Source organism: Carcharhinus amblyrhynchos, unplaced genomic scaffold (genome assembly GCF_965287045.1).
Source record: "Carcharhinus amblyrhynchos unplaced genomic scaffold, sCarAmb.v2.hapA scaffold_839, whole genome shotgun sequence".
Lineage (NCBI taxonomy): Eukaryota > Metazoa > Chordata > Chondrichthyes > Carcharhiniformes > Carcharhinidae > Carcharhinus > Carcharhinus amblyrhynchos.
In genome coordinates, this window is record NW_027650579.1 from 3,843 (window position 1) to 15,000 (window position 11,158).

At 47.8% G+C, this 11,158-nt stretch overlaps 1 protein-coding gene across 1 annotated transcript in view; it reads left to right on the forward strand.

The window, feature by feature from the left end:
- Positions 1-837: 837 nt before the first annotated feature.
- Positions 838-11,158, forward strand: part of LOC145340202 (carbonic anhydrase-related protein 10-like) — a gene marked incomplete at both ends in the record, with an annotated part of 55,766 nt that continues 45,445 nt past the window's right edge. The window contains one exon of the mRNA XM_080184630.1: positions 838-964. Coding sequence (XP_080040756.1) covers positions 838-964 — 127 coding nt within the window. The remainder of the gene's footprint in view (positions 965-11,158) is intronic.

Genomic DNA, 11,158 nt, shown 5'->3' on the forward strand with positions numbered 1-11,158 from the left:
CCAGTGGTGTGGGGTGGTTTCAATGGGCAATCCCATTGAGCGCGACGGGAAAAGAGAATCCCACCGCCAGTGAACGGCAGTCTCCCACCATCGGAAAACAGGCACCGGGAGACCGGAGAATCTCACAGAGTTTGTCCCTCAGCCTTCCCCACCACCTTTAAACATTGATACATGTATCCTCCCTCACCCTTCCCGACTGTCCCAAGTATCTACAATGATCATCCCATAACTCAGTAAGATGTGTTCAGTATCTCGCTGCTTTGACGCTCAAGCTGACTGATTTGATTTGATTTATTATCGTCACATGTATGTACAGTGAAAAGTATTGTTTCTTGCGCACTGTACAGACAAAGCATACCGTTCATAGAGAAGGAAAGCAGAGTGTGCAGAATGTAGTGTTACAGTCACAGCGAGGGTGTGGAGAAAGGTCAACTTAATGCGAGGTAGGGTCCATTCAAAAGTCTGACGGCAGCAGAGAAGAAGCTGTTCTTGAGTCGGTCGGTACGTGACCTCAGACTTTTGTATCTTTTTCCCAATGGAAGAAGGTGGAAGAGAGAATGTCCGGGGTGCATGGGATCCTTGATTATCAAAAGTGAAAACGCTGGCAAATCTCAGCAGAATTGGCAGCACCTGTGGGATAGAAAAGAACCTGATGTTTCAAGTCCACGTGACCCTTTGTCAAAGAGTCCTTGATTTTGCTGTCTGCTTTTCCAAGGCCAAGGGAAGTGTAGACAGAATCAGTGGGCCATCAGAATCTGGACACTGTATAAAGGTTTTTTTTGCCGTGTGCCAGTCTCAATCTTGTTTTCTGTGTTTTCTTTTTGATTTCGGACTCAGCTGTCCGTTATCCGACTGCCTACGCTCACCCCGATCCGCTGCTTTGTTTCTTTTACTACAACCCATTAGCATTCCCTTCGGAATCCCACAAGAAAGAGGCAAAATCTACGGTTAACAAAAGGAGGATGTCAGGGATAATGTTAAATTGGAAAACAGGGATTACAAAGAGGAAAGGGATAGGGGCAGACCAGAGGAGTGGGAAGTTTTTAGGATCCAGCGGCAAAACACTTCAAAGCTCATAAGGGAGAAAATGAATTTTGAGAAAGATATTATTAAACTAGAAAGAGTGCAGGAAAGATTGACTAGGATGCTACTGGGATTTGATGGTTTGAACTTTCAGGAAAGGCTGGGTAGACTGGGACTTTTTTCTTTGGAGCGTAGGAGGCTTGGGGCTGGTTTTATAGAGGTCTATAAAGCAATGAGGGGTATAGATCAGCTAGATAGTCAATATCTTCATAGGGGAGCCTAAAACTAGAGGGCAGAGGTTTACGATGGGAGGGGAGAGAGATAGAAGTGTCCAGAGGGGCAATTTTTTTACACAGAGGGTGGTGAGTATCTGGAACAAGCTGCCAAGTAGTAGTAGAGGCAGGCACAATTTTGTCTTTTAAAAAGTGTTTAGACAGTTACATGGATAAAATGGGTATAGAGGGATATGGGAGGCAGTTGGGACTAGCTTAATGGTAAAAACTGGACGTCATGGATCAGTTGGGTTGAAGGGTCTGTTTCCACGCTGTAAACCTCTATAACTCTCTAATTCCATGCAGCATTAAAGCAGAGTTTCTATGGATCTATAAATAGGAAGCAGGCGGCTAAGGTAAATGTGGGACCTCTGCTGAACAAGGTGGGTGAATTGATAGAAATATGCCTAATACATTTCTTTGCATCTGTCTTCACTGTGGAAGACATTGTAAATATCCTTAAATTGTCGGATGGACTGATTTCAAATGACCCGGGAGAACACATGGTAGGAAGGACGTGGACACGCTGGAGGGGGTGCAGAGGAGGTTCACCAGGATGCTGCCTGGGATGGAACATTTAAGTTATGGAGAGAGGTTGGAGAGGCTTGGGATGTTTTCTCTGGAGCAGAGAAGAGCGAGGGGCGACCTGATCGAGGTGTCCAAGATTATTCGGGGCATGGACAGAGTGGATAAGGAGCAACTATTCCTCTTAGTTAAAGAGTCAGTCACGAGGGAACACAGGGTAAAAGTGAGGGGTGGGAGGTTCAGGGAGGATTTGAGGAAAAATGTTTTTACCCAGAGGGTGGAATGTGCTGCCTGGGAGGGTGGTGGGGGCGGGATGCCCCACATCCTTTAAAATGTACCTGGATGAGCACTTGGCACATCATAAAATTCAGGGCTAGGGGCCACGTGCTGGTAAATGGGATTAGTTGGGCAGGTCAGGGCCTTTCCCGATTCACGGCATGCGAATGGAATGTTGGCCTTTATAGCGAGGGGGATTGAATATAAAAGCAGGGAGGTCTTGCTGCAACTGTACAGGGCACTGGTGAGGCCGCAGCTGGAGTACTGTGTGCAGTTTTGGTCGCCGCACTTGCGCAAGGATATTTTGGCCTTGGAGGGAGTGCAGAGGAGGTTCACTAGGCTGATACCGGAGATGAGGGGGTTGGACTATGAGGAGAGATTGAATAGACTGGGTCTGTACTCGTTGGAGTTTAGAAGGATGAGGGAGGATCTTATAGAGACATATAAAATAATGAAGGGGATGGATAGAGTAGAGGTAGAGAGATTCTTCCTGCTTAGAAAGGACAGCAGGACTAGAGGGCACAGCCTCAAGATAAGGGGGGGCAGTTTAGATCAGAGTTGAGGAGGAACTTCTTCACTCAAAGGGTGGTGAATCTCTGGAATTCTCTGCCCGTTGAAGTGGTGGAGGCTACCTCGCTAAATATATTTAAGTCACGGGTAGATAGGTTTTTGGCAGACAAGGGAATTAAGGGTTATGGGGAGAGAGTGGGAAAGTGGAACTGATCCACTTCAGATCAGCCATGATCTTATTGAATGGTGGGGCAGGCTCAAAGGGCTAGATGGCCTACTCCTGCTCCTAGTTCTTATGTTCTTATGTTCTTTCATGTGTCAGTGCAGATTTGATGGGCTGAAGGGCCTCTTCTGCTTTGTTATAATCCGTGATTCTGATTCTGTGAACATAAAAACTCCCTGTCACAAGGGATAGAGTATTAGAGAACTGCAAGAGGCCAGAGGTGGACAAGTAGAATTGCACGCTTAGGTTTTAATGGAAATGACTGCAGTGAGTCGCAAATTTTCGTAATTCACAAAATTCCAGGAGGGTATCAGAGGACTGGAAAGCAGCCAATATGCCATCCTTGTTCAAAAAGGGAGAAAGGCAGAAGGCAGAGAACTGTAGTTAGTTTAATATGGCAAGATGCTGGAGTCGATAATCAAACAGGAAACAGCTAATCATTTAGGAAAGCTGAATATAATCAAACGTAAAGCTGAATGTTCTACACAAGGTAAATCATGTTTGACAAATTTGTTTGTTTTTAAAGGATGTAACAGGAAGGGTAGGTACAGGTAGTGTTTTTAAGTTTCCAAAAGACATTTGACAACTTGTCAATTATCCCCATTTGGCCCATATCCTCTATACTCATCTTGCCTATGCAACTGTCTAAATGCTTTTTAGAAGACAAAATTGTACCTGCCTGTACTATCACCTATGGCAGCTGGTTCCAGAACCCATCTGCTTCCTATTTGTATATCCAGAGAAACTCTTTGTATGCTGTATGGAAGTTAGAGTCATAGAGCTTTACAGCCCTTCAGCCCAACTTGTCCACACCACCTAGTTTTTTTGAGGCTGGTGTATAAAGTCAAGCCCATGGGATTGGAGAAAGTATGTTAGCATAGATACCAGCTAGCTGTCAGCTGGATAACAGAGTTGGAATAAATGCAACCTTTTCAGAGTGGAAAGATGTAACATGTGGAGTGCCAGAGATGATTTCTTAGCCTGCAGTTGTTCACTATTTAATGACCTGGAGGAAATAACAGGTTTCCAAATTTGCTGATGATACAAAGATAAGTGGAAGGACATGTTGTGATGAGGATATTGTAATTCTGCAACAGGATGTGGATAGATAGATTGGGTGACTGAGTGAAAACCTAGCAAATGGAGTTTAATGTGGGGGAAGTGTGAGCTTATGCACTTTGGCAGGAGAAATCAAAAGGCACATTATGATCTAAATGGAGAGAGACTGCAGGTGAGTGAAATAAAGAGGGATCTGGGTGTTCTAGTATATAAATCAGTAAAAGCTAGCGAGGGTGGCACAGTGACACGGTGGTTAGCATTGCTGCCTCATGGCGCCAGGGACCCCGGTTCAATTCCGGCCTCAGGTCACTGTCTGTGCAGAGTCTGCACATTCTCCCCGTGTCTGTGTGGGTTTGCCCCCGGATGCTTCAATTTCATCTCACACTCTGAAGACGTGTGGGTTAGGTTGATTGGCCATGCCACATTGGCTCTTAGTGTCAGTGGGACTAGCAGGGTAAATATATGGGGGTTTGGGGATAGGGCCTGGGTGGGATTGTGGTCGGTACAGACTTGATGGGCTGAATGGCCTTCTCCTGCACTGCACGGATTCTGTGATTGTCCAACAAGTTGTTAAGAGGAAAAATGGCAGTTTGGCTGCTCTCCAGGGGACCAAGTTTTTTATTTCAATCATTGACACATAGGCAAAGCAATTATAAAGATTTCCCCATTTACTGACACACTCTAACAGGGGCGGACAGGGAACAGGTTCTCCTCTGATAGTGTTCCACCGTGTTACCACCCCCAGTTTGATCGTACAAAGGGGTTTCTTTAAGGTAGGCTGACAGAAATATACCTTGACACCTCCTGTGTAAGCAGGCTGTGATAACACGGGGTGAACTCCTGGTTTACTGTCTGACAACTGCCACTTACCCAAATGGTGGACACTGTACATTTCATAAGAACATAAGAAATAGGAGCAGGAGTAGGCCATCCAGCCCTTCGAGCCTGCCCCGCCATTCAATAAGATCATGGCTGATCTGTCGTGGCTCAGTTCCACTTTCCCACCCTCTCCCCATAACCCTTAATCCCCTCTCTTATCAAGAACCCATCAACCCGCGTCTTAAAAATATTTAGCGAGGCAGCCTCCACCACTTCAGCGGGCAGAGAATTCCAGAGATTCACCACCCTTTGAGTGAAGAAGTTCCTCCTCAACTCCGTTCTAAACCGCCTCCCCTTTATCTTGAGGCTGTGCCCCCTAGTCCTACTGTCTTTTTTGAGCGGGAAGAGTCTCTCCACCTCTATCCTATCCATCCCATTCATCATCTTATACGTCTCAATGAGATCTCCTCTCATTCTTCTAAACTCTAACGAGTACAAGCCTAGTTTATTCAGCCTCTCCTCATAGCTCAATCCCCTCAACTCCGGCATCGGCCTAGTAAACCTCCTCTGCACTCCCTCCAAGGCCAAAATATCCTTGCGTAAGTACGGCGACCAAAACTGCACACAGTACTCCAGCTGCGGCCTCACCAATTTCGGAGGAGCAGGGTTAGTGCGGAGGGTAACAGGTTTGGGGACATTTGTTTCTGAGGAGAGGGAGGGAGGAAAGGAGGTGGGGATGGAGGGAGGGAGAGAGGTAGGGATGGAGGGAGGGAGGGAATTTCAGCCCCCTCACCTCCTCGCCAATCTGAGCACTGATTAGACAGGCTGTTGTCACCAATCCCAGTTGAGTTCCTGCTCAACATTAGCTCCTGTTCAGGCAGGAAAGCCCATCCTTTCCCACAGCCCAGTCTGTGCTCCAGCCTACGGGGGTTTAAAGGGGGCCCAGTGCTATCTCTTTCCACAGTCGCTCTCTGGGATTCAGCCAGACCCTGTCAATGCCAACATCCTCATTCACCCCCCAGCTCACCAGCCTCACACCCTCAACCCCCCCTCTGTGATATCACTCAATCCCATCCTCCCACCTCCTCCCCTCTGTTACCTCCACACTCCACTATCCTGATCTTCTCCTGGGCGATCCTTCCATCTCTCATCCCTAAAGCTTCCTGTTGGTGATATATGTACAGCTCACCAGCATGTCCACGCTCCGAATTCTCCCTCTCAGCCTCCCGGGAATGTTGATCGGATGGGCTGTCTGCTGTCCTAGATCCGGCTCTTGCTGCAGAATGTTTGCAGGAAGAGAACTCTTCCCTGATCACACATCTGGGAGAATCATTTCAGTTGAAGTTCACTGAGTCTCTTCAGGATGTCCTGTACATCCACCCCTCCCCTCCCCACCCCCTCCAATGTGAGGTGTGTGTGTATGTGTGTGTGTGTGCATGTACATGTGTGTATATGTGTGTGTGTGCGTGTGCAATAGTCTCCAATAAATCCTATCAGGAATTCAGGAGAAACATCTTTCCCCAGGGAGTGGTGAGACTATTGGACTCGCTGCAGTGGGTGAATCGTGTCGACAGGTTCAGGGGGAGGGAGAAAGAAAGAGGAAGAGACAGTGCGGTAAAACAGGAGGGTGCTGATGTGAAGCATAAAGAGCAACATTGACTAGAGGGGCTGAATGGCCAGTTACTATTGGGCTGGGAAATCTCTGTAAAGGTGATGAAGAATCCGGTGATTTTAACTCCAATCTGAAATTGAATTCATCCACTTTAACGATTCAAACTTTGATCGATAATTTCTCCATGGAGCACCTTACCATCGTGGTTTCGATTCACTCTGTTTGTGAGGAACATTCCACCGAGTCCCTGGATCTGAACACATTTCCCCCCCAAACCCCCCACTCCACAACCTGTGAATGAATTTAAATCCCAGCACCTGTGTGTTGGGAGCCCCCCCCATCACCATCCCCCCAACCAACCCCCAACCCCAGAGTCCATTCCATCGTGGCTGTCACCAGCGTTTATTACCCATCTCTAATTAACCTGAGAATGTGTTCATAGAATCATAGAATCCCTACAGTGCAGGAGAAGGCCATTCAGCCCATCGAGTCTGCACTGACTCTTACCCAGGCTTACCCTGTAACCCCAAATAGTTACCCTGACTAATCCACCTAACTTACATATCTTAGACTCAATTTGGCATGGCCAATCCATCTAATCCACAGTTCCGGCCTCTTGCACACTCCCAAATCCATCACTCCGCCATCAGCAGTTTTGTCCTCATTCCACCAACACCCCCGTCCCCCCGCACCCACCCACCCACCCTACTCCTCCATCCCCAGAAACCTCTCCCCTTCCTCACCTCCCTCTCCTCTTCAAGATGCTCATTAAAACCTCCCTCTGGTCGCCTGACCTAATATTATCACACAATACCATAATCCCTACAGTGCAGACGGAGGCCATTCGGCCCATCGAGCCTGCACCGACAACAATCCCACCCAGACGCTACCCCCGTTACCTCATGCATTTACCCTGCTAATCCCCCTCACACTAGGGGGCAATTTAGCCTGGCCAATCCACCTGACCCGCACATCGTTGGACGGTGGGAGGAAACCGGAGCACCCGGAGGAAACCCACGCAGACACGGGGAGAATGTGCAAACTCCACACAGACAGTAACCCGAGGCTGGAATTGAACCCGGTCCCTGGCGCTGTGAGGCAGCAGTGCTAACCACTGTGCCACCCTCAGTCCCGAGGAACACCATGTGTGTGTTAAAGAGCAACTTTAAATGTGGCAATGTGTGGTCAGATACATTACAGGCTGTTAACAAACAAGACCTGACAATGCTGAGATAGCTGGAGGAACCCGTCAGGCATCTCTAAATACCTCGCTGTACACTTAGGTTTCTCTCCTCTGGGTGGTTCCCTACCTTTAGGGTGCTATATAAATGCATTGTTGTTGAACGAAAATCTGGCGATGGTCCATCAGCAGTCCCTGGGTTGGAGTGCTGTAATTTATGGAACCAATATCTGAAGCACTTCTGTTCTCCCTGCAGGAAGTGTGACAAGTGAATATATATGGATTAATTAACCCAGCGCAATTGCAAAATAGCTCCTTGTACATTATTAATATTCCTTCATTTCAATTCCCATATTTCTTCACTCAGAATGCGAGATGCCTGCAAGTTTAACTGACTGAGCAAGTTGTTCTGATTATACAGTCAGCATTCTCTACCTAATGGATGATTGAGATTAGGGGATTGCCTCTGAATTAATTATGTTAATGAGTCAGCAGAGTTTTAGGTCAATAACGGTCACCGTGGTCACTATTTCCCTTCCGACGTTGGCAGCCAGCTTTAGCTCAGTGATCATACAGTCCCGACAGCGCAGAAGGAGGCTATTCGGCCCATCGAGTCTGTACCAACCACAATCCCATCCAGGCCCTATCCCTGTAACCCCACACCTTTACTCTGCTAACCCCCTGACACCAAGGGGCAATTTAGCCTGGCCAATCAACCTGACCCACACATCTTTGGACTGTGGGAGGAAACCAGAGGAAACCCACGCAGACACGGGGAGAACGTGCAGACTCCACACAGACAGTGAACCCAACCAGGAATTGAACCCGGGTCCCTGGCACTGTGGGGGAGCAGTGATTGAACCCGGGTCCCTGGCACTGTGGGACAGCAGTGCTAACCACTGTGTCACCGCGCCTCTCGAGCTTGTAAAAATATTTAAGAATCCCTCAAATGGGTGCTTTCTATTGGATCACTCACCTGGGCTGGTCTGCCAGCGGACATCAGGAGGGGCACAGGTTTGTTCCCCAGTTAAGTGCCCCCCTTTGCTTTGTGGGTACTGCCTCAGTGTCGGTAGGTCACTGGCTCAAGGACCCCAATTTGACAACGTGAACACAGCAACCCAGACTGAGTGCTGCCAACGCAGGACCGAGGGAATGCTGCACTGTCTGAGGCACAGCTTTGAGACTCTACGGGTGTTGTTGGTTGGAAGTGAGGGGAGGGCAGTTCTCCCGTTGTACTGGTTATTATCACGTTGCCGTTTGTGGGAGCTTGCTGTGTACAGATTGGCTGCCCTGTTTCCTACATTGTAACGGTGATCCAGAACAATTTCATTGGATGTGAGTTACCTTCAGGTCCTGAGATCGGATAAGACCCTAAAAACATAGAAACAGAAAATAGGGGCAGGAGGAGGCCATCTGGCCCCTCATTATTCATCACCATCATGGCTGATCATCCAACTCAATATCCTAATCCTGCTTCCTCCTCATAACCTTTGATCCCATTCACCCCCAGTGCTATATCCAGTCGCCTCTTGAATATATTCAATGTTTTGGCATCAACTACTTCCTGTGGTAATGGATTGAAGAAATGTCTTCACCTCTGTCCTAAATGGTCTACCCTGAATCCTCAGGCTGTGACCCCTGGTTCTGGACTTCCCCCAACATTGGGAATATCATAGAATCATAAAACCCTACAGTGCAGAAAGAGGCCCTTCGGCCCATCGAGTCTGCACCGAACACAATCCCACCCAGGCCCTACCCCCATATCCCTACTAATCCCTCTAACCTACACATCCCTGGACACTAAGGGGCAATTTCTTAGCATAGCCAATCAACCTAACCCGCACATCTTTGGACTGTGGGAGGAAACCGGAGAAAACCCAGCAGACACGAAGAGAATATAAAAGTAGGGAGGTCTTGCTGCAGCTGTATAGGGCACTGGTGAGGCCGCAGCTGGAGTACTGTGTGCAGTTTTGGGCACCGTACTTACGCAAGGATATTTTGGCCTTGGAGGGAGTGCAGAGGAGGTTTACTAGGCTGATACCGGAGTTGAGGGGGTTGAGCTATGAGGAGAGGCTGAATAAACTGGGCTTGTACTCGTTAGAGTTTAGAAGAATGAGGGGAGATCTCATTGAGACGTATAAGATGATGAATGGGATGGATAGGATAGAGGTGGAGAGACTCTTCCCGCTCAGAAAGGACAGTAGGACTAGGGGGCACAGCCTCAAGATAAAGGGGAGGCGGTTTAGAACGGAGTTGAGGAGGAACTTCTTCACTCAAAGGGTGGTGAATCTCTGGAATTCTCTGCCCGTTGAAGTGGTGGAGGCTGCCTCGCTAAATATTTTTAAGATGCGGGTTGATAGGTTTTTGATAAGAGAGGGGATTAAGGGTTATGGGGAGAGGGCGGGAAAGTGGAACTGATTCACTTCAGATCAGCCATGATCTTATTGAATGGCAGGGCAGGCTCGAAGGGCTAGATGGCCTACTCCTGCTCCTATTTCTTATGTTTTTATGAGAATGTGCAAACTCCACTTAGACAGTGACCCGAGCCGGGAATCGAACCCAGGACCCTGGAGCCGTGAAGCAGCAGTGCTAACCACTGTGCTACCGTGCCACCCCATCCTCCCTGCATCTACCGTGTCTAGTCATAGAATCATAGAATCCCTTCCATGCAGAAGGAGACCATTCAACCCATCGAGTCTGCACCGACCACAATCCCACCCAGCCCTAAAACCATAACCCTATATATTTACCCAGCTAATCCCCCTGACCCTTGGGTCAATTTAGCATGGCCAATCAACCTAACCCACACATCTTTGGACTGTGGGAGGAAACTGGAGCATCCAGAGGAAACCCATGCAAGGAGAATGTGCAAACTCCACCCAGACAGTGACCCGAGGCCAGAATTGAACCCGGGTCCCTGGCGCTGTGAGGCAGCAGTGCTAACCTCTGATCATGCACTGTTCACGAGATAGTGATCTCTGCCAAGGTTAGCTAATCACGAGCTGGGAATGTGCGCAACATATCTCAGAGTGTTGTAACCTTGTACAAGTGAAACCTGAAACCTCAGCATGATTTACTCAGCAGAATCTATCCTATCAGAATGTGTTAGTACAAAGTAGAAAATGTTACAAAAATTATGAAGGGAAAAATAAAACAGATGGCTTGCCACACTCTGGAGTCACATGTAGGCCAGACCAGGTAAGGATGGCAGATTTCCTTCCTTACAGAGCAATAGTGAACCAGATGGGTTTTTCCAACAATCCATTCATGGTCATTGGTAAATTCTTAATTCCAGATATTTTTTATCGAATTCAAATTCCACCATCTGCTGTGTCGGGATTCGAACCCTGGTCCCCAGAACATTAGATTTAATTTGATTTACTATTGTCACATGTATTAGTATACAGGGAGAAGTATTGTTTCTTGCGCACTATACAGGCTATAAAGCATACCGTTCACAGAGAAGGAAACGAGAGAGTGCAGAATGTAGTGTTACAATCATAGCTAGGGTGTGGAGAAAGATCAACTTAATGTGAGGTAGACGCATTCAAAAGTCGGACAGCAGCAGGGAAGAAGCTGTTCTTGAGTCGGTTGGTACGTGACCTCAGACTTTTTTTCTTTTTCCCAATGGGAAAAGGTGGAAGAGAGAATGTCCGGGG